This window comes from Balearica regulorum, chromosome 4 (assembly GCF_011004875.1).
Source record: "Balearica regulorum gibbericeps isolate bBalReg1 chromosome 4, bBalReg1.pri, whole genome shotgun sequence".
Lineage (NCBI taxonomy): Eukaryota > Metazoa > Chordata > Aves > Gruiformes > Gruidae > Balearica > Balearica regulorum.
This window is the reverse complement of record NC_046187.1, coordinates 69,306,346-69,328,676: the sequence shown is the minus strand read 5'-3', so window position 1 is coordinate 69,328,676 and position 22,331 is coordinate 69,306,346. Positions and strand designations below refer to the sequence as shown.

Here is a 22,331-nt window from a genome sequence, read left to right as displayed (position 1 = left end):
CCTTCTCTGCAGAACAGCTTCCCAGCAGGTCAACCCCTAACTTATACTGATGCTTGGGGTTATTCCTCCCCAGGTGCAGGACCCTACACTTGCCCTTGTTGAACTTCATTTGACTCCTCTCCACCCAACTCTCCAGAAGAACTGAAGATACAGTTCAATTTTTATAATCCACCAGCATAACTGGCTGTTACCAGCACATGTATTAGTGAATGCCACTTCAGTCACAAAAACATGAATTGTAATCATACCACTGTGTAACTTACACAGTATACCCATTATACTACATGGCATAACCAAGCAGGGAATGAGAAAAAGACGTACAAGCAAGGAAAATGCCTTAGCTGAACACATTTCATTTTCCAAATACATACACAAAACAAAACGAAAAATAGCTGCCATCATGCTTTATTGCAGCCTAGTTACAGGGCTATATGCTTTCCCTACGGGCTTAATGTTACAGGAAAATAGCTTTCATTGCAGCAGGGCAGGTTAGATTGGCATACCACTAAATATTTATAGCCAAGTATGAAAAATAACGAATGGAAAATATGAAACAACCTTTCTTCATCCAATAACTGAACAAGGCAGCTTCTGCAGTGATTTTAATGAGATGCAACCAGTTAGTATACACAGGCTGTCTACACGGAAAAATTGACCACCAGCGCAGCTCTTCCAGCATAACTATTTCACAATAGCTATTATGGGAGAGCTCTTTTCACTCTGTTTCCTTTGTTCTTGAACAGCGTCTCCACATGGAGGAAATTATTGCTGAACAGCCGAAGTAAATCAGAATAATTACCACAGTAAAATGTCATTTTTACATGATTCTAGGTCTGGAGTTTTTAATTGACTGAAAAGGCACCTATTTTCCTCTTTTAAACCTATATTTTTTCCTCTTTCATTTTTACGTTCCACTGGTCAGAAATACAGTGTTGCAACAAGCATAATTCATCATTACCACTGCAGTGAAGTGACTGACTTGATTCTCATCTCAGCTATGTGCATTTTCATGGTGAATAAGTAAAATAAGTAAAGCTGCCCAATGGGACATGAACAGAATCAGATTCTACAGCTCCACATTGATTAGAGCTAAGAAGAAAAACAGAAAAATGCCATTTTTCTTTTGAAGATAAATACATATGAGCTATTAGAAAAGCTAGATGCTGGCCAAGTTTCCTTCAGCTGCTCAATTAGATCTGCTTAGAATTTGCACCTCAGTGCCAGTTTAACCCTAAACACAGTCCTCCGTAATTAACTTCAACTTGAATGCTAATGAAACATTTCCTGCTACCACTGTGCACATTCTTTGAGCCTGAGAATGAAAGTTTGTGGTGTCATAAGAACGGTGTTCCTGCTTTGGGTTACGCGATGAGTTAGTTACTGGCCATGTGGCAATACACCTGTCGACAGACTAGCTCCAGTTTACCCAGAACACAAGCCTGAACAACCAGGACCAAGATACTGTGAAGCAAAGCCAATCAGTTCTGAACCTTAAGAGACACAATTTAAGTGAATTTAGCACAAAGGCCCAAAAGACAAAATAGCTGAAGCACATGACAGGCATACCTCCTTGCATGTAGAAACAGAACACCATTTGGCAAATCACTATTCTGTGATTTGGAAGTCATCTCCTCTGACAATAAAAACCTTAAGAGAAGACTCTTGAGATCACTAATTAGAAGGACAATTCAAGACTGTAGGACTAATATGACTTTGTCAGTGCTCAACAGTGAAGCATCGTAGAAGCAATCACTTTAAAACCACCCACTGCAAGCACGAAAATGTTCAATATGCTTGTACTGCAACACCAAGGTCATTTTTCAATTGAACACGTTTCAGAAAAAGAGAGTTGTAAATAATTAACCAACAAAAATACCCAACAACTCAGGCCAACAATTTAATTAAATTTAGAGTTTCTTTCATTAACAGCAGTAGAATGTTTCTCAAGATCATCACTCGTATCTTGAAATAAAAATTGGAAGATTTTACATATTCACTCCTAAAATACAATGTCAAACTTTATTGACCTTGAAAGTATACGAAGAAAGTCCTTATTTCCTTTGGGTGAACAGTTACTATACAGTTTTCTGAGGTGTCTGTGCCATTGGAGAATCCTGTAAAACACAAAAACGTTGGTAATTTATTAAAGAAGAAGGTTTACTGAAATGTACATATTATTCTATCTCAAAAGTTTTAACTCATCCCTTCCTTAAAAGCTGGTATTTGAGCAGATTCTCCCCCTTAAATCTCTAAGTAGCATGGAGCCTAAGATGCACCCATTCAGAACATGAAAATATACAACTCATCTTCTTTTCACACACTGAGTCACACAGAAAATGTGAAACAACTCCCCAGTCACACACCTTTTCTTCATCATGAGTAAACAGGAAGTTCCTAGCTGCAGGTCAAGTAGACCTCTAACCTCTCACCTAGCCCAGCCCAAAACCTCTGCAAGCTTTTTACAAGGCACATATATGGATAGAAGTGACAGTATGTTCAAGCAACTAACCGAAATGAGAAATGAAATGAGGTCACCCACAGCATCTGACTTGAGTGTCAGCCCTAACTTGAACCATATCCACACAGTCCTTTAAGCTGATTACAGTGGGGATTTTTAACTGCAGCTGTTTTTCTGCAGCACAGACTTAAGCTTAGATTAACAGAACTCATCAGCATCTAACAAAATTAGTCTGTGTCACAAGTGTGAATTCATAAAGTAGCCACTTCTATCTGGACAAAGATAACTCCAGCAAGATTTCAAGCTTTTTAACACTTCTAGGCAAAACAAGCCATCAGAGAAATACAGCAGTCTAGTACTTGCAGGGAATCTCTGCTAAATGCTACTACTTGCAGGTTGTTACAGATACTAGGTCTGCCATACAGAACAAAATACATTTTTAATCTTGCAAATATTTTTTATATTTTTAATTAGACTATTCATCAAGCTTCAACAGTCAACAACAATACAGACACCAAACACCTTATTCCACTTACCTTTGCTTGGATATTGTGCAGTCTTCCATTTCCACCGCTTCAAAGTGTTTACATCCCAGGTGCCTGTGAGTGATCGCTCCTCCACCACCATCACTGATCCTAATCCCTTTAGCAAAGACTGTGAGTAAAGAAGAGACAAGGAATCAAACCACAGGTTATTGAGAATAGCATCGCACTCACCGGTCTAGTACACAGGTAGACCAGAGTAGAACTTTCATCTCTAGCATTGACCTGTTAAGCAGAGAAGTAGAGACTTTAAAAATCTGCTAGGTCATGCAACACAAGGATAACTGCAGATTCACAGGGCTCCAAACTAAGAAGCCAAGGTGCTGAGAGCTTCCTCTGTCTTGTGGCAAAGTTCAGAGCCTACTCATATCTCCATTCCAGAGCTGAAATTCACACTGCACTTTTTAAAAACAAAACGGGGAATTCTATACCTTGTTCCCCATGTTTCTGTCATCACAATCAAAATTTCATATTTTAAAATAATAAACCCATCATGTATTATAAAATAATCTAATTTTATAGGAAAGATCAAATAAACAAGAAACTGAAAATACACAGTACATGATAGAAGTAACCAGTGTTTCAACAACTCGCAGAAATAAACTACAGAGGAAAAATGTATTTGTTTCCTTTAATCCTATCCACATTTCACTAACTATAGGTACAACTTGCAGTAACTAAAGAAACAGCAAAACAGAATCCCACTCTCTGCACTGGTTAAGGTGCTGCAGGAAGTGTTATACAACCAAGAGCTCAACAGAATCAGTCTTACCGATACTTATGCAGACCTTCCTGCTGTGCCTATGGCAACTTCAACTGAAGTAACGGCTCCTGTGTTGCAAAGCTGAGTAAAAATAAGACCTGCTTCCCCCTGAGGTTAAAGTTATACTAGTATTTTTGTATCAATCTTTTGTGGAGTCTCTAGCACATGGGATGTTTTGGTCCAAACCAGTTCTCTCTGGAACAAAACCACCTCAAGTAATATTCTCTTTTGAAGGATTAGATTTACCTTCAGATTTACAGTCACAGGTCGAGACAGCACAGGATCCTCTCCAACTTCATACAAGTGCCTAATTCTTAGCAGGATACGAGTGAAGTCTGCATCACCTTGCTTCTGTTTACCTTTAAGAGAAAACAAAATGCAAATATTTTCTTACTTTAAAAATAAAACCAACTTTTAAACTTTTTTTTTTTTAAACTTTACACTCTCATAATTTGAACTTAATTCCCGTTTTTTAAAATTAGCAAGAGGACTAACATCAAAAAATACCCAGCTCCCACTGTTGAAAGGAATGACACTAAACAGGCATGACAAACTCATGCAGGAGAAATATTTTACTATTTGAATAGAGAAATCATACAGTACAATTAACTTTCTTGATAGAGGAATTCAACACTTTGAATAAATAAAAGTACTAGCCACAGAAGATAGAAAGCAAGCCAGCCAGCTTGTTTAAGTGTAACATCTAGCCACTCTTTTGAAGGCGCCTACCCCTGCGGATGCTGTGGACCTGCTCTGCATGATTAGAGCTGTATTTCCACCCGGGAATGCTCAGAGTCTGGAGATGAAGATTAGGTGGGACAGTTACAGGTGAACTGTGGACTGAATTTTGCTGAAGTTGTCCAGGTAGCTTTGGTTTATCTCCTCCATGCAAAGTGAAACAAAGAAAAGATAAAACATCCATCACACATGCAAGCCTGGCTAGGGTACTGTGGAAGGGTAAAGAGATTTTTGCTTTTTCTGCCAAGGCAGATGCAAAGCAGATGCTATGCTTTCTCCTCCAAGGCCTTCTGAGGTACAAAGCAGAAAGCAGCATCATTTTAACTGTTGGAGAAGTGTATTAGAGATTTCTGTAAAGCAAATTTCACTGCAGCTTCAAGTTGCTATTCCACTACCAGGCTTCAGTTTTAGTTAGTAAGTCAAACAAATGTTTTTAAAAGAATGACTCAAAAATGGTCATTAAGACTCGGCATCCAGGAAGCTGATATATGGTGCACTACGTACTTTGCACTAATTCCCTGTGTGGACATGTTGTTCTCATTAGATCCCTGAAAATTTATTCTCCTATGAAAGTAGAGATAATTATATAACAAGAGAAACATTTCATACACTTGGACAACATCCATGTTTGAAATTAATGCAAAGTAATTAGCAGGCTCTAAATCTGCCTCCTAACTCACTGTATACTAACTTTGCCACACAGGAGGCTTGAAGTCTGCATTTACAAACTTAACAGCATAAATCACAGCAACATAAATAAACCATTCAGATTCTAAAGATAGCACAGTAGATTGAATGAGGCACCTGATAATGCTCCAAACATTACTACTGGCCTGTGTTCTAATGCCAGTCCACTTGTCCGATACAAAATATTGGTGACAGCCTTGGCTCCTAATATAAGCCAAATCACAGGGCGAACCACTGAAGAGTCATTCAAAGTGAGATTGTAATTCAGGTCCCACTGAAGGTTGTTCCATAGTCTCCTGTGAAGCATCACCTGTATTGGGAAGGTAAATGTCACAACAGCAATCAGCCATCATGCTTTACTTATATTATCAGCAGCCATGAAATTATGCTCTCCTAGAAAAAAAAAAATACTTTATATGTTACCTCCACTTGTCCATTTCCTTGACTTGAGACACCATGAGCTCTTTCTGCAAGTAGCATCAGCCTTGTGGTATCATCTTCAATGTAGGCAGTCTGGACCATAGGATAATAGTTCTGAAAACACACAGTAAATCATGCAGTGATAATATTAACCTAGGTAACAGTAATGGAGAATGAAGATAAGACACGACTGACTTTGGATTACACCTTTGTGCCTACCCGAGCCACTGTGTTATTCACGTATGCCTTGAATGGTCTTTTCTGAATCTGATATCCATTGCTGTCAGTGTAGAGTAGCTGCCTAGTATTCAAATTTGTGCTTGTTCTTAGAACTGCTTCACGATTTAATTCCAAAGGCCCAACGCTGTATTCTTGCTCTATCCTATGGCAAAGCAACTTCCCATCGTAGCCTTCTGGTACCATATACATTCTGGTATACACTGCATATATGTAATCCTGAGAAGTAACGTTACTATAAAAATAAGAAGATATGCAGAATTTATAAAGTGGAACACTTGACTGGTTATGTCAAGACTTGCAAGTCATTCATGATGTCATCCTACACATAGACAACTTTCTTGCCTGTTTTCTATATATTTCATGTACATGTATAATTATTTTTAATTTCAATTTAATTTTCAAATGTACAGATATTCAAGTGAAGTGATATCCTATGATTTTCTTTATTGTTGCAAGACTCTTCATTCGATTAGAGAGGCTCTGTTTTTCTCAAAATTACCAACAAATTTTAAAATAATTATGACTCCCTAAGCAACACATTTGCATTGTACAGAATACATGTATTTTTTCAATCTGGACAACATTAATTTTGATGCAAGAATTCCATTGTTTTCCAAAAGTCCTTCTCAACTACAATCTTTGTACAATGCCTGATGTGGTTTAGCCCCAGCCGGTAGCTAAGTGCCACATGCGGCTCGCTCACCCCTCCCCCGGCAGGATGGGGAAGAGAACGGAAAAAAACAAGGGCAAAGCCTCGAGGGTTGGGATAAGGGCAGTTTACTGGGACAGCAAGGGAGAGGGAAAACAATCAACAACAGTGCTGATAACAGATAGTAACAATGGGTGATAACAGAGAACGATTTACCGATCCCAGGACCCACCAGACCAGCCACGCAGAGCCCGCCCCTGCCCGACTAGCCCCCTTTTCTGGTGAGCATGATGGCATATGGTATGGAATAGCCCCTGGCCAGCTTGGGTCACCTGTCCTGGCTCCTTGGGAAATTTAACTCTATCCTTGCCAGAACCAGGACAATGCCATGTAAAGCAAAAGGCTTTGATCAAATAACCAGATTTAAAAGAGGGTGAAGGGGTTATGGACTGATCTAATTTTAACACAGAAAGTAGCTAGTTCATCAGGGGTCAGTGTGTAGGATTCATTTCTCCTTTCTCTAATTTGCTTGTAAGAAAGATATTCACAGTTACAAAAATGGACCATTAAGTCCAAATTCCACCCATGTAAGAAGAGGTTAGCTGCAATTTTCACTGAATTGTATGGAACCAGGATCTCAACAGAAGCTGCACTACAAAATGAACACAGAAGATATCTTTGAACGATCTTCACCTCCCTCCCTGCAGCAATATGTGCTATTTAAAGGAGGTGCTTCCTCAGCGCTACATTTAGCAGATGCATGCTAGTTCTTTTGTCTAAATCCTAAACAGTACACAGAGCTTACTGTTTAGGAGTAACTATACAAAATTAATCTCATACATATCCACAGAGAATGAAACATTCCAGTGAAGTGAAGCTGTAATGGTGTTGTACCTGTAGAAATACTGCCGTATCTCTGTCATCAAGTTTCCAGAAACCACTTCCAATCCCACTGCTTTTGATACTGGAATAGCTGAAGCATTTGGGGCAAATAAGTAGTTATCTGAAATGGGTCCTTCCATCACGTCCCCGTTCACATGGTACTCAAGGAATTCCTGGGTCAGCTGGACAGTCTGATTAGTCTCCCTGTGAATCCACAGAAGAAGAAAAATTATATTACTTACAAATACATTTTGTACATAATAGATGCAAACCTGAACTGCAACGGGAATGAGGCTGGAAATGTAAGAAAAAAAAATTGTTTCCTCAATGTGGATAACTGATTTTGTAAGATTTAGGAAACGAGGACAGCAGAGAATTAAAGTGCTTCCCATTAAGACATCTGTCAGTGTGTAAATAAATGGAGGTTCTATGTCATTTTATACTTTCGTAAAACAGAAACATCTTAAGACTGAAACACCTACATTATTTTGATGTGAAAGTTGCTACAAGATCAAAACCTACCCATTGCACAAAAATGAGGTACCTCGCACCATATTAATGAATAATCGGGTTCATTTAACTGACTTTGTAGCTAGGCAAATCAGCATGATGCAGTTTTCAATATTTAATACTGGTAATGAATATAATGAAAACAGGATAGCAAAATTTACACTCGCTTGGTACCTACTTTGTCTCCTCCTTTCTCCCCTGAAGCTTACAGTTTCATGACTGTGTATTACAGTCTTTGGAAAGTCATATGAAGGCAATTTGAGATGCTATTGACCTCAGCTACCTGTTCTCCTCCTCTTTTGGAGCCTTGTTGGCAAAATAGGAAAAATAACTTCATCTGGCATATAAATTTAAACTGCCAACCATTTTAGCTAGTGTTAATACAGTGAACCTACAAATTGTAATGACTGAGGAGCAAAACATATTTTCTACTACTCCTGTTACGGGGCATTTCCAGTGCAGAGGCAGGACCTAAAAGTTCTGTTGCAGCTAAACTTTACAAGGCTTCGCAGTTGAAGATCCCAATTTTTTTCAACCTTTCCTCCCATTCTGACCTTATACCTTGTTCTTTCCCATTACCCCAAAGCAAACTTGCTGAAACTTAAACATTCTGGGCTTGCCTGAAGGGTTGCAAAGAAAGCGAATATCCTATTTCTCCTTCATGCTGAATTCCAGCTCTTGCTGCCTACCAGAAGAGGATGGAGAAAACTGGAATTTGAATTTAGATTTTTGTTCACATTTGAATTAAAATTTTTGTTTTTCCTCCTTATATTCCTTGTGGAATCTGGAAACAGTTAGGATCCTGAGGCACTTTGAGAAAGTACTTACTCCAGGGCTCTCTTAGTTAAGGCCCATTATATTTTTAAAGCTGATTTTAACTAGGCCAATGCCAAAGCGGTCAAATCTTCCATCAGTATATAGCTGACAATCTGAATCCTGAGCAGGTAAAAAGCAGCACAGCTCCACTGAAGCTGAAGGAATTGGGCTCATTTGCATCAGCTGAGAAAGACAATCTACAAACCCCAATTCTCACCTTGATCTTGATTGTTCTTCCATTTTATCTGCCTGATTAAATAGAATTTCCTTAGTTAAATATTTCTTTTCAAAAAGTTTTGTAGTTTTCTACCACAGAAAGAGTGATACAGGACTTGCAAAACACTACTGATTAGTAAAAGAAAGCTCTTGCTTTATCACTTAAAGCTTATTGTGTATTCATAGTGTATATGCTTACTTATTTATTTTTAATACAAACACACATTCATAACCCTCTTTAGTTGTAAAGAACAATGAGATTCTGCTGATCTACTAGTTTATACTGTAATATGTCATCTTAGACCAACTGCACGGTTAAGCAGGGCAACATTATTACAGAAATAGTATTGGAATCACACCTGTGCTAGTGTTGATGCTTCCTGTAGAAAGGAGGACATGTGAACTGGAGAAAAAAAAGAATTGCAAAGAATGTAAAGAACATTTTGTTAGTCAAGTCTCAGAATTAAGACACATTACAAAGAGTTTTTTTACAGAATCTGAAACATTATTAAAAACAAGCAGGTAATCTCACCTCTCTGTAATGCTGTGCATTAGATTTGTGTTTTGGTCAAACAAGACCTGGTAGCAGTCGTTAACCACAGGAAGCAACTGTCGACTATGTTGATCTGCACGAGTTACATCTTTTCGCTTGTACTTGACTGATCTCCCAATAAATGCAGACTGCTTACCATTCAAAGGTTTAACGTTGTATTTTCTGTAGCTCAGACCACTTATTTCAACTAAAATATACAGATCATAGGTAGAATGGGACTCCGCTGAGCTTTGAACCTGTATGGTAACATACACAGCAATGGTCCATTACAGAAGATTAATCAGCAAGGCAACTGCCTTCATGTGTTGTAAGCCCTAAATTACAAAAATTAACTACTACTTTAAAAATAAGTCTCTAAACATGCCATTCTTATAATTCTCAATTATAATGCAGATCCGTGCCATGTTTAGTTGGGAGTTTGGTGAACTTGGATTAAGCTTAGCCTTTCTAGTGAAGAAAAGAGGGTCACTAAGAAAATTACAAAATTAGATCTTATTTTAATGTGAACATGGAACTGGTGATCTTGATTTAAGATCACACTGCAAAATGTCTATATGAGCAGAAATAATCACAAATTAAACTAATCAGTCAAATGACAGAAAAGAGACTGAAACATAAGGGAGGTGACCAGTACAAGTATGAGAAAACTCGTGACAAGAGGAAGCACCCAGACGTGCCCTCACCTTAAGCAAGGCACACAAAGAGAGATGTAGAAGAATGTGTCATACTTTTGAACAATACACAGAACACCTGTGTTACTTAATATCAAAATACCTTAAACAACAGTTTTTAATCATCTTTCAATTACATGTATCCTGCCCATTAATGTTATTTAATTTAGTACTACTTTTGGTTTAGGGCAAGAAAATAGTACGAAAGAAATACTGTACAGATTACATGGACAAAGACTTTAGTTATGACTAACCAGAAATTAAAGCAAGTTGTCTGTACCTTCCCACTGTGGGTTGGCTTATGTCCAGTTAATCACAATGCAGATCTCCTCACTTTAGTGGTAGCAAAAGGACCTAATCCCATTCTGTCCTTTCACTATACAACCCACACATGCGGTGCAGAAGGTGGCAGAGAACTTGCCAAGCCTCAGTTCCTCTCAGCCAGATACTCACATCAGGGTTCTGAGCTAAGGATTTCATTCTCTCAAAAGGAAGGAGCGTGTGATATGAATGTACTTTTGAACAGTACATACTGGAATAAAAAGACCCCAAACTGCCTTCTCATTACTGGTAAAGAGATTTCATTTGGCCTCAAGTGACTATCCACATGCATATATGGGTAACTTCTAGCAAAAGAGAGTACAGACCAACTCTGGAACAGAAAACGTTGTCTTTTTAAAATCATAGAATCATGGAATGATTTGGGTTGGAAGGGACCTTCAAGATCATCCAGTTCCAACCCGCCTGCCATGGGCAGGGACACCCTCCACTAGACCAGGTTGCCCAAAGCCCCATCCAACCTGGCCTTAAACACTTCCAGGGAGGGGGCATCCACAACTTCTCTGGGCAACCTGTTCCTCAGTGCCTCAACAAGACAGAATGACAACTTCACTTCAAGGCATCCTAAATCCAAAAATAAATGCTTTAAATACATGTCAGTCTCCTCCTTGTGTCTTACAAGGCTAAAGTAATTCAGATTACCTTCTGGGAGGTAAGTGGCTGACAAGTAAGTGTGACCATGTGCTAACCCAAGAGGCTGAAGGCTTCCACATAAAGGCAGTAGTGTCTTAAGCCACTGCCATGTATATATGCAGGAACAGGAGACAGCTGTGGTGTATCACTACCCAACTACAATGTGCCGTGATCCACGGTGATAGTCATAAGCCACAGATAATAGAAACTCTGTCCAACTGGCAGAACTTGCTGAGCTACCTGTCATATTGGGGACAGAGGGGAGCATCTGGAATTGTGTCATGCCTCTTCAGGCCTTATGTGCAGGAGGCATTCCTACAAGTGTATCAAGCCATTGATGATGACATACTCTACAGCAGATGCTCCTGAGAAAGGCTAGTGCTAGCTTTCACTTGAGGCCACTTGCTTCTCTCCTGGGGAACAGCTGGCCTTGTCTTGAAGCTTGGCTACGACAGAATGATATGTCATATGGCAGCTGACTGTCCCCAGTTTCTTTTGGGCTTGTAAATAAGACCTACATTTCTTAAATCTCTTCTCCTCCTCCAGGCAATCTGTCAATTGTACAAACAGGACTGTCAATTGTAGGGCAGGGTGTCAACCAAAAAGGCTTTATAGTGTTTTTATAGTAAGAAAAGCCAGATAAGAAGTGCCAGGTCACACACAGCAAGCATGCAAAGGACAAACCAAACACACTAGAAAAGCAGGAAGCCCTTTTGGACATTAAGACAAAAAAATTCTAGTTGAGAGAATAGGCAAGTATTCAAAACAAAACAAAACAAAAAAAAAAAAGCACTTGAAGGAGGACTAGGAAAATCCCTGTTTGAACTAATACTTGTTTTCACTGTAATACTATATATTACCACACTTTGACAGGAGGTAGGATCAAGTCAGTGACAACTGACAAGTGAAAGAAAAGCAGCAGAAAGAAACAAAGTTGAAGTACCTGTGCTGGTACAGAATGTCCCAGTTCATCATATACACTCATTGCCAAGTGGCTGACAGAAACCTTGATAAAGGTAGTGATGTTCCATGACAGTGGATTATAGACAACAACATATTGGTCAACATCTGTAACACCTTTGTGCAGACAAAGCAAGCTATCAGTTACTAAAACTATGTATTTTTAAAATGTGATATTAAAAAGTATTTGATAGATCTGTCTAGGTACAACCATCTTACAAAATTTTAACCCCACAGTAAAACTTCATGACTGAAAAAAAGAAAACATGTTATAGTACCTCATAAAAACCTGTTTTGCTTTATTCTTATATTTTTTACCCAATAAAAAGAGATTGTGTATTCAGAAAATGACACCTGAGTTGAATGTAAATACATTTAGTGAAAATAAGCAGCTTACCACAACTCATTGTCATGCAGTGTTAACTTTATCAGAGTTACACAGAAGACCAAATGAGAAACCTAATCTAAAAACAACCCTGTAAAAAAACCAAATCAGTCTGTTGCGTAGCCCATGGCACTACTTACATTTGACAGTTTAAAAAGTTTCCAAAGTAAAGAAAAAATGGAATGTACAGTCTCAAGAATAGACTACTTACAATTTCCTTTACTTTTTTTACACCAGCTGGCAGTACACTATAGCAAAACCACTTCTTAACTGTGACTGTGCTTCTTATGGCATAATCTTATGTTGCACGGTAAGGTTAATTTTGTAATCACCCTGATCAGCACCTCTTCCTCCGTTAAGTATTTGAGGTCTGAATCTGGGAGCCAGGTCTAATGTATGCACTGGGGCAGGGCTCTCCCTAACATCAGTTTAGAGGTCCCGGTTTCAGATGCTTGAGATCTGAGAGCTTGTAAATTCATCTGATTTTGCCTCAAGTCTAGCAGGTCTCATAAGGCAAACAGGATTTTCCAGCCATGTTTCACAGAACTTAGGTGGTATGTAGTATGTTGATTGTTTTGGAGGAAAACATGCTGGCTTTCATAAGTTAGCCTGAAAATTGGAAAAGCTGTGTTAAAAAGTACCTGGTATTCCTGAGTTGTTATTGTAAACAGACGAATAGACCTCTCCATTCTTCGCATTGATCATGTCAAAGATTATGGAAGCCATTAGCTTCTTCACATTGAACATTCCATACATCAAGTTATTCACGTACATGTCCTTCACCTTGGGAGACTCTGTGCCTGTTATACCATCGTGGTGCTGGACCTTACATGTAAGAGTAGTTTGAAAGGTCACAATGCAACAGGATGACAACTTCAGGTTTGCATTTGTATTAACATGGTCCACTAACCTTCAGACATACAACTTAAAATAATAAGGTATTACAGCTATATTCACAGATTCACATTTTGCCTACTTCAAATCACTATATATAGAATGAAATGGTCGAAGATAAGATGCACATGGATTTCCCTCTGTTCATATTCATCTTTTGATATTTAGATATTACTAAAGTTACATGCTTCGAGGAAAAAAAATACAAGTTACCAAAACCAAGAATGCAGCAAAAATGCCATAACAAGACAGGTTTTTCATTTCCTACTAAGTTCTGATCAATAACTTCTCTGACAAAATATTTATTGCTGATAATAAACAGTGAGGCCTGTAAATGGTTAATGGTACGAGGCTGATCACTTAGCTGTTGAACTTTGAAGAAGCAAATCTGTCCTTCCTGTTCTAACTTGCAGAAGTTGAGGTTATCAGTAGTTTTCAGTTGGTTAGCTTTGTTTGTTTATTTTATTTTTAAAAAACATTTTGCAAATAATAAAACTAACATTAAGAAAAGGAATTTCATGTGCAAAGTTTGAAACCACATACTCTTCCACAGGCTAAAGAAAACATTTGCCATTAACCATGTCCTGAATGCATAGCTAAGGCACTGAAATCATGTTTCAAGACATTTTTTTGAAAAATTGTTTTACTTATGACTTGCTAAAGGGGAAAATTATTTCAAAAACAAGAAAGCAACCTCGAGACACTCCAGTTGAAATTCTTAAGCAAAGCTTTGCCTTTGGGCAATAAACATTTTCAAAAATAAATCAATCTTTACCTCTGAAACTGCCCATCTAAGGCTCTGAAGTTGCTTTAAGGCTCTACATTTGCAAATAGAACTTGCTGGGTGTTTCCGGACATACTGTGTGAAAAAGGACTCTCCAGCATAAAGCAGCGAACTTGCTCTCCTTGCGATTCCTTTTAATGTGCTCCGAGAAGTATAAAATCCAGTCCATGTTTGAAATGGCTCTGTTAAGAGTTGAACAGATCCAATACATGTCAAAATACCATTTCAGTTATCACTTGTTACTTATTAAATTACTATTGTACAGCTTCTTACATGAAACCTGCTGTGGGTTTACACATCAGTCGTCAGATGAAATTGTCATCAGTCCTACAATGAAACACAGCCATAAACATGCACTTTGGAGAGCTACAATCTTTCCTACAGGCCTGGTAACATGTTGATACAGAGCCATTATCAACTAAATTAAGCTGTGTTTGCAGAAATGTCGTCTTTGTGGATCTGCACAAAACAACTGTAGGATTTTCACTGAGGCATATTTTATTACTCATCAATAAAGAAAGCAGATTATAATCCTTGGTTACTGCTTGATACAAGCTCTCTACATTCCTCCCTTTTAGTCAAAGGGACTTCTTTTAAATTTCATTTCCTCAAAATGGAGTAGAAACAGTGGTGTGATAACATGACTCCGAACTACCGCACCACTTCAAACTACATCAAAAGATGCCCTCAAGTGGTCAGTGGAAAGTATTTCAATATTTGTGCTAATCTGTTCCAGTGTCCCACGGAGTAAACTAGGAAAGCAAGTATTTGTTTTTAAAACCTCCAAAGCTCTGCTTAGTGGGGGGGTTATGTTTTGGGGGGGGGATTTTTTTTTATTAAATATACCACTGATAAATTTTTATTAATTAAAATTTTATTAAATATACCACTGATAGATTTTTTTCCAGAGAGAAGTTGCAGAAAGTGCTTTATAAAGTGCATATATGCAACCATTACAATCTGCTATCAACCTAGGATCAAAGGCAAGAATTACGAAATGGGATCTTTTGCTCAAAACCTCCAGGTCCAGGACAAATTCTTTTCGGCCTAAAAAATGCTAGAAGTTCAAGCAGAATTAATTCCATTTCAGTTTTCAAGGTTACAAGTACAAGAGTCACATACGCATACTACCACAGTACAATGAATGTAGAGTAAAAAAAGGAAATACTTATCTGGGACTTAAAACCTGAGTTTCCAAGGCATATGTCAGAAGTGACACTGAGCCCAATAAGTGACTCATAAAAAAATGGCATAGAAAGAATGAGAGAGGATTAATCATCAAGAAGCAAAACAGTATGTGGGAGAAAGTGCACTCAAATCTATACTGCAATTGCAAGGCACAGTAAGTCGTTTGGGGAAGAGATTGCATCTATGTGTGGGCACCCACCTGGAACATTGAAGGTGCTGCTATTATGCAAGCTAATGGCAATCAACTACTGCCTGTAAATTATGCCAAAAGATAGAGGTAAAAGCCCAGATGTAAAAAGATATTACCACTTAAAACTGGCAGTGCATTTATCAGCAAGTTGTTAGATATGACGTGATCCCTAGAGGGAGGTAAGGGATCAGTCCATGCAATGATTCATAGGAAGCAACAGTTATTTTTATTCGTTTAAAAGTTAACAGACACGTTACAGAATATTGGAAGTATAAGCTAAATTTGGGTTGTAATAGTCTGAAATATACATCCACAATGCCAAAAAATGCGATGAAGTAGTGATAGCTACAATTATACAGAAAGGTATTTTAATGATGCCAATAATATTTTAATGATAATCCAGGCAATGAAACAAATGAATGAGTTTAGAAACTGAGAATTTAGCTGTATCTTCTCTCCGCATACTTTGATATGAGGCCTAAAAGGGTAAATTTACTGGGGAAAAGGATTAAAGGGATGTTGGGTATGGCATGCCTTCTTTCATATGTGCCCAGTACTTTTCAGCTCTGCTTGAAAAGCCAAGGTAGTGCAGCAAGTAAGAAGCAAGCAAGCAACAAGCAGCTGCAATGAATTTGTGTCACATTGTACTAGGAAATTTCAGAAATACAGGTGGTGTTTTTACTTTTTGAGATTTTAGTTGTAACACAATTTTCTTTTCCCCAGAATTTAAAACTGCTTTCTTTAATGAAAAAGACAAGACTTTCTCCTACAAGAGACTTTAGGGATTCATCTACATTAGTGTTTTGTTTGGACCAGGAACATGCTTTTCAAGTGAGTCTACCAGTCATCCTTACCTAGTATGCTCTGTTTTATATATAAGATCGATTTTGGAGCTTACAAACTAGATTCCTGATGGTATGCAATAAGCATTAATGGGCATTCAGTCCATATGACCAGATAATATCCAACTTTCCTGGAATTACATAGAATGTGGACATCAAATCCTCAGCACCAACTGTTTCAATTTGACCACTCCTGTTCCACTGTCCTAACAAAGCAGCACCCTAAGAGCTTTCAGATTGCCTCAGTCACCTGCCTTGCTGCTCCTTCAGACATTCATAGATTACTCCACGTCACATTTCCCATCTCTGCTCTAATTTATGCATAATCCAGTTCATTTACCCAGTAAGAATGGGATATGGCTCTATTTGGCCATGCATCCATCTGTTTCTAGGTGTCTTTCAGTTTATCAGCTTCCTTTCAGTTCCCTGGATTCTGGAGCACTGTCCTTACTACATCTCATTTTTGGGGAAGAGGAGAAGAGGTGTAACATGCACATCTAATACTGCAGAATACCTAGGAGACTACAGGTTATTTGTGCATGCTAATGTGTGGGAGGCAGAGAAAAGAATGAATTACAAGTTTAATGTCCAAACATGAAACAAATAGTCAAAAATCTATATTTGAAGCAGAATGAGCCCTAGGATCTCACCTTTCAAGAGTTCAGACAGGACCCCTCCAATGTCACGAGACTTCTTGTATTAGTTGTGCTGGTACACCTCTGGGAAGTACCTTTGCTATCACTGCTGTCTGCTAACCAGTTCACAGTGTGTTACATACTTGCAGTCTTTTTTTCCTTCATCCATCCACTGAAATATCTTACTGAATTTCAGCCAGGTGGCCTAGGCCTACAGGTTTATCTCATTGCTCACTGCTTTCACTGTAACAGAGCCTGATTAGTGCAGTATCTATACATTTCTTCAGGTCATTACAAAAATTTGGATGACATTACACACACACGAATATACCTTGTGCTTGGCTTTGCTTTGCACTCTATTCAAAGACAGCAAAACAAAACCCTCAAGTTTGATTTCTTGCCAAGTTTGCCTGTTTCTATACTCTTTCTTTCAAGGTCTCTTCCTTCACTCACTGCTTCCAATGGTTCCAAAGAAATATTCCAACCACTGCCCTACCATCTTTCTTACACCACCAAGTTGGGATCAACTTGTTTTTTTGATGACACTTGGTAGTGTAAATAAATGTTATAAGGAGATGGTGTTTTCCCTTTTACTTTATTTCTCATTTTCTCAGTTTTCCTTTATGAAAGTTTTAAATGCATACATTTGAGGCAGACATTATGCAGTTATGAACTTAATTACCTGTTGAATATGGAAGAAAGTCTTGAGAGTCCCGAATTTCCCATGTAAGATTTCTGCTATAAACTGCTTGGAAGTAATCACCAACAGTGGCATACTGGACAGTCAGTCCAAACTGATCAGAATGCTTGTTAATATAATCCAACAACAGGTCCATGTTGGAGTACTGAACAGATGCATTAAAGAACTGTTTGTCACAGCCCTGAAATTGCAAAAACAGAACAGTGAAATGACTTTGGGTCATGCAATTTAGAAGGATCTTTTTTAACACTAGTCTATGTCAAAGTGGTATTTCTTTTGATCTTGACTGCCCACCTGAAAGTTGTTTGTTACAAAATGTCAAGAAAGGGTAGGGTTACTGGCACAGATCAGCTGATAACTGACCAGCATTACAGATAGGGAGAAGTGTGTTGACACACCATATTGTGCAAGAACATGAAATTTTGTGGTAGCAATTGGAAAAACGCATACATACATTCCTGGAAAGATGACCTTTGTTTCTTTTCACATGGCATTTCTCCCACTTAGAAAATAAGGAAGTTCTTATTTTCTGTTCTTAAGAATGCTCACAGCTTTAGGAAGTGGTGAGGACATAATGTGAAACAAAACAATCTGGACAGAGATCCCTGTAGTACAAATGTCGCAAATGTGTTGCTGATGCCCTATCACGACAGTAGACTATAGTACTTCTGATGCTCATCCAAATAGTTAAGAGAGGTGATACACCGTTGTATTAAAGCCTCTTTTTTGAGCACACTTGCACAACTTCCGCCTTCTATTGAAGGCTCTATTTTCCTTGCAATCCCATCTTCTACTCCAACCTTTACCTCATGAGCTCAAGGAGTTTAACCTGATGAGCTGAACCCATTCAACTCATGAGTTGAACCTGATGAGTGCAACTGAACTCAGAGGTGATTACTCTCCCCTCTCTTTCCAGATATGAGTGGGAAACACCCAATTTACTAGGTGTTTCAAGTAAGGTCACTGTCACATCCTTTATGAATCCTAGTGCACATGCTTGTCCCTCAGACTTAACAGGGTAAGTCACTGATCAGAAAGTGGAAATTCTACTTCCAAAACAGAAAAGTTCTTCTGAGATACCCAGAGATCTTCTGCACATATATAGCAGAAACTGGAAAACAATTTCCAACTGGAATGAGCTACTAAAACATATCAAACCAAATACTGAAAAGTGCATCAGTCAGTGCAAACCAGACTTCTTAATGTTGACTCTAATTGTATTTGTGGAGAAGCAATACGTTTACCAGTCAAAACTACTTCATATTTATAGAGCACTACTTTCAATCCATGATCCAAGAAGACTTCCTCACAAAAAGTAGACACTTTACACCACAGAACAGGATGTGCTGGGCTGGTAGACTCTGCTCACACTGACACAGAACATAGTAGCTGGGGAGCACTGTAGCTCTGTAGAACAAGGATATTCAGGAGAACCTGTGGTAGTTAGTCATCACATCCACTCACTGTCTGAACAAAACTTTGCACAGGAACACTATGTATTACTGTACAGTTAGTTCAACCACACAGGCCAAAGAACATCTCAAGGATCAGCTCCAGCCCTTAAGACAATTCCTTCCCCCCTCCTACATCTGCTGCTGTGGCCTGTAGAGAGGCAGGTTTGAACTTTTACACTGCCCCACAGTGCTTCACACTGCACAACTAGCTGCTTCAGATCATGAACAAACACTTGTTTGTCCATATAACTCACTACAAAAGTGCCAATAGTCTAGATGTGAGGTCTGACCTTAAATGGGAAGGTGTTTATTTCCTGATTTTTTAACTGAAGGAAAAAAAAAAAATCCAAGTACTCCAAACTATTCGTAACCATGAAAAATTAGCTAAGCTTAGCTACAGAGGTATCCATGTATCTATTTCTCTCTACTTCTTTACATAGCAGTATGAATGATTAACAAACTTTTATCACTTTGTTTAAAGCTCATTATCAAAAGCACACAAATCAGGAAGTCAGAGACTGACATTTTCTTCATTACTGCAAAACTGCAGGTTTGAATCTAGATGTTTGGAATTTATTTGTACTACTATAAACTCCTTCCTCACCGTTCCACCGTAACTTTCACTACGGCACTACTACAGAGTATTTTATCCCACTTCTCACCCTCTAAAAAACCCAATAAATTTAATGTAAACAAGTGTCACAAACACAGGAGAAAAACAAGTCAGTGACTCAAAGCTGCATCACTCAGAAAATATTCTCTGCAATAACAGATAAAGCAGTGAAACAGCCATCTTAAGAACACACATCACCCTTTAACTGTAATTATGAGACCTAGAGCATTCCTCAAAATTCAAAAACAGACTGTACATTCAGTTTAGGAAAAGTTATTCTTTTCAAAGGACTTAATAGCAAGAGCATATCAATGCTTTGTGTACATGCAGGACAATTAACAATGCATATTGCTGAAAAAAGTGTTTGGATGATCAAGCTGGGATATGCTTATGTTTCTAACTAAAACACAAAGACTGTATATGAAAATGATTACACATCAGTTAGAAAAGACCTTGTCTACCTAATGTGTAATTCATTTTTTTGTAATGCTATAATTTTTGTTAACAGAGAGTTATGTTGTGCTAAGCAGTTATCTAAAAAGATCAGTTAAATAGACAAAGCAAGGAGAGAAAAAAGGAAGCAATATCGCAATATATAGTTTCACAACAGGTTATCTTCACAACTATGTCACATTTCTTTCTATATAAAGTAGGGTGGAAGACTTGGTAGACAGCTGGCAGACTGTACAAGGAATTTCTAGTTTTTAAAAAATCATTACTAATCAGACATTTGGACCCCACTTATTAGGAAAACACTTTACAGACGTGTGGTTTGTACCTGCATTTTTGTAGTACATACTGTAGCAAAATACCATTGACCTACTGTCCATACTGTAGGTGTACCTGCCACTTCTAAAGCAAATGCTGATCGCACACTTACCCATGGCCACAAAACATCGCTTGTTTGGAACCAGGCTGCTCTCTCCTTAATGTTTGCCACCATGGTTTGTGCGTACAGATGGATATTAGTATTTGTAACAGGGAGGCTCATGTTTGGATAAACACCATCTTTTGGTGGATCTGGGAAAGCTGCAATTCCATTCCAATAAAATCCTGACCTAAGGAGAAAGCCATAGGCTATAAACAGGATTTCTTCAACTGGGAAAAACACATCAAAAAGTGCTGGGATAAAATGCAGATGCATAGGGAATAAGCAGGAAAAAAAACAAAACAAAAAACAAACCAACCCCCCAAAACCCCCCCAGTTTATATCCATTACAAGTATTTGGGTTTTAGTGTTTATTTGAGGGTGGAGATAGGAGGAAGGTTGTCCAGTTTTCTTTTCGCACTGTGCAACTTTCCAAGTCCCTGCTGGTTACTGGCATAGAACAAAGAAATCATAGGACAAAACAGCAAGCTTTGTAACAATGAGGATGTTCCCCCAAGTAGACTTTGTTTACAAAGAGTATTTTGCTGGATAAGCCAGTGAGCAAAATAAAGTTTTCAAAAGCTCTCAGATCTTTTTCACAAAGTAAATGGAAATTTTTAGTCGCTTTAGTTTATACACAGATAATATGCACCATCTCAGCCCAATATAAAGCTGAAAATCTCCCATAGAAAATCAATTAGCAATGGCCAAGTCCATATTGACTTTCCTGGAGTTTTTAAATCTTAACTTCCCAGGCAGAGAAACAGAATTCCAGTCCTGCTTTGGACATTTTCTGTTTACAGCAACTGATGTGTTTTGCATTTTTATTTTATATTATTTTGATGAGGACTGACATGGTGCCTATATGTACATGAAAGCAGTACCTGTGTTCCAAGTCTCCTGCTGCTAGAAAACATTAAAGACTGTCAATATTTTGAAGTATTTTTAATGCCTGTCAGTAGTAGGTGTCATTTTTGAGCATTTAGTTGTTGGGTACTGAGCAAACTTCATGTATTATGGTGGGTAACTGTGGATGCTTAATAATCCTGACTCAGATCTACAGAGTCTAGATTTCTCCTTGACCCACTGCAGATCAGGAGAAAGCAGTAGAATACTGTTGAAAGAAAACAGTCAAAGAAAATGCTTAAACTCCAACAATGTAAACTCTCAGAAGTGATCACTATTTCTGGCCAATTGGGAAATCTTCAGACCTGTTTGAAAAAGGTATATGTGATGGGGTACAGTAGCTGTACTGATCCATAACATGGGTGAAGATCTCCTGTCTTTCAGATAAGGAAGGAGAGCCCTGCCATACAAACTGAAGCTTCTGGAAAACAAAAGAGGTAAGAAACTGTTACCCTTGATGACAAGCACAGAAATACCATCATTAACAACTTAAGACTTCAGAGTGTCCATCTTCCTTTCCACCATTTATAATATTTCAAGTGCTTTTACTTAAGACCAGCCAATGGCACCCCAAGCAAGGTCACATACTATATATAGGAAGCTATAGTGTTGCCTCTTTCTATTCAAATTGATGGAGAAGGAGAGGAGGTAGCACACTGCAAGCATACTGCTAAAATCCAGGTGTAAGCCTAGCTCATCACAGGCATTAAATCTCACTTGTTTCAGCAGAAGTGAAACAGAAACTGAACACCTCTGTGCTAGGAAAGACCCAGATGTAGTCTGGATTGCACTATA

At 38.3% G+C, this 22,331-nt stretch overlaps 1 protein-coding gene across 2 annotated transcripts in view; it reads right to left on the bottom strand.

The window, feature by feature from the left end:
• Positions 1–389: 389 nt before the first annotated feature.
• Positions 390–22,331, bottom strand: part of MAN2B2 (mannosidase alpha class 2B member 2) — a 33,646-nt gene continuing 11,704 nt past the window's right edge. The window contains exons 5-19 of one of the 2 annotated variants that reach the window (XM_075752540.1): positions 21,842–21,957; positions 20,643–20,820; positions 17,678–17,876; positions 14,132–14,322; positions 13,104–13,287; positions 12,061–12,194; positions 9,454–9,710; positions 7,392–7,583; positions 5,828–6,080; positions 5,612–5,722; positions 5,306–5,498; positions 4,493–4,645; positions 4,010–4,122; positions 2,995–3,112; positions 390–2,114 (exon numbers count right to left, since the gene is read on the bottom strand). In XM_075752540.1, coding sequence (XP_075608655.1) covers positions 2,020–2,114; positions 2,995–3,112; positions 4,010–4,122; positions 4,493–4,645; positions 5,306–5,498; positions 5,612–5,722; positions 5,828–6,080; positions 7,392–7,583; positions 9,454–9,710; positions 12,061–12,194; positions 13,104–13,287; positions 14,132–14,322; positions 17,678–17,876; positions 20,643–20,820; positions 21,842–21,957 — 2,487 coding nt within the window. In that variant the 3' untranslated portion in view covers positions 390–2,019. The remainder of the gene's footprint in view (positions 2,115–2,994; positions 3,113–4,009; positions 4,123–4,492; positions 4,646–5,305; positions 5,499–5,611; positions 5,723–5,827; positions 6,081–7,391; positions 7,584–9,453; positions 9,711–12,060; positions 12,195–13,103; positions 13,288–14,131; positions 14,323–17,677; positions 17,877–20,642; positions 20,821–21,841; positions 21,958–22,331) is intronic. The other variant, XM_075752538.1, reaches the window with a different exon arrangement.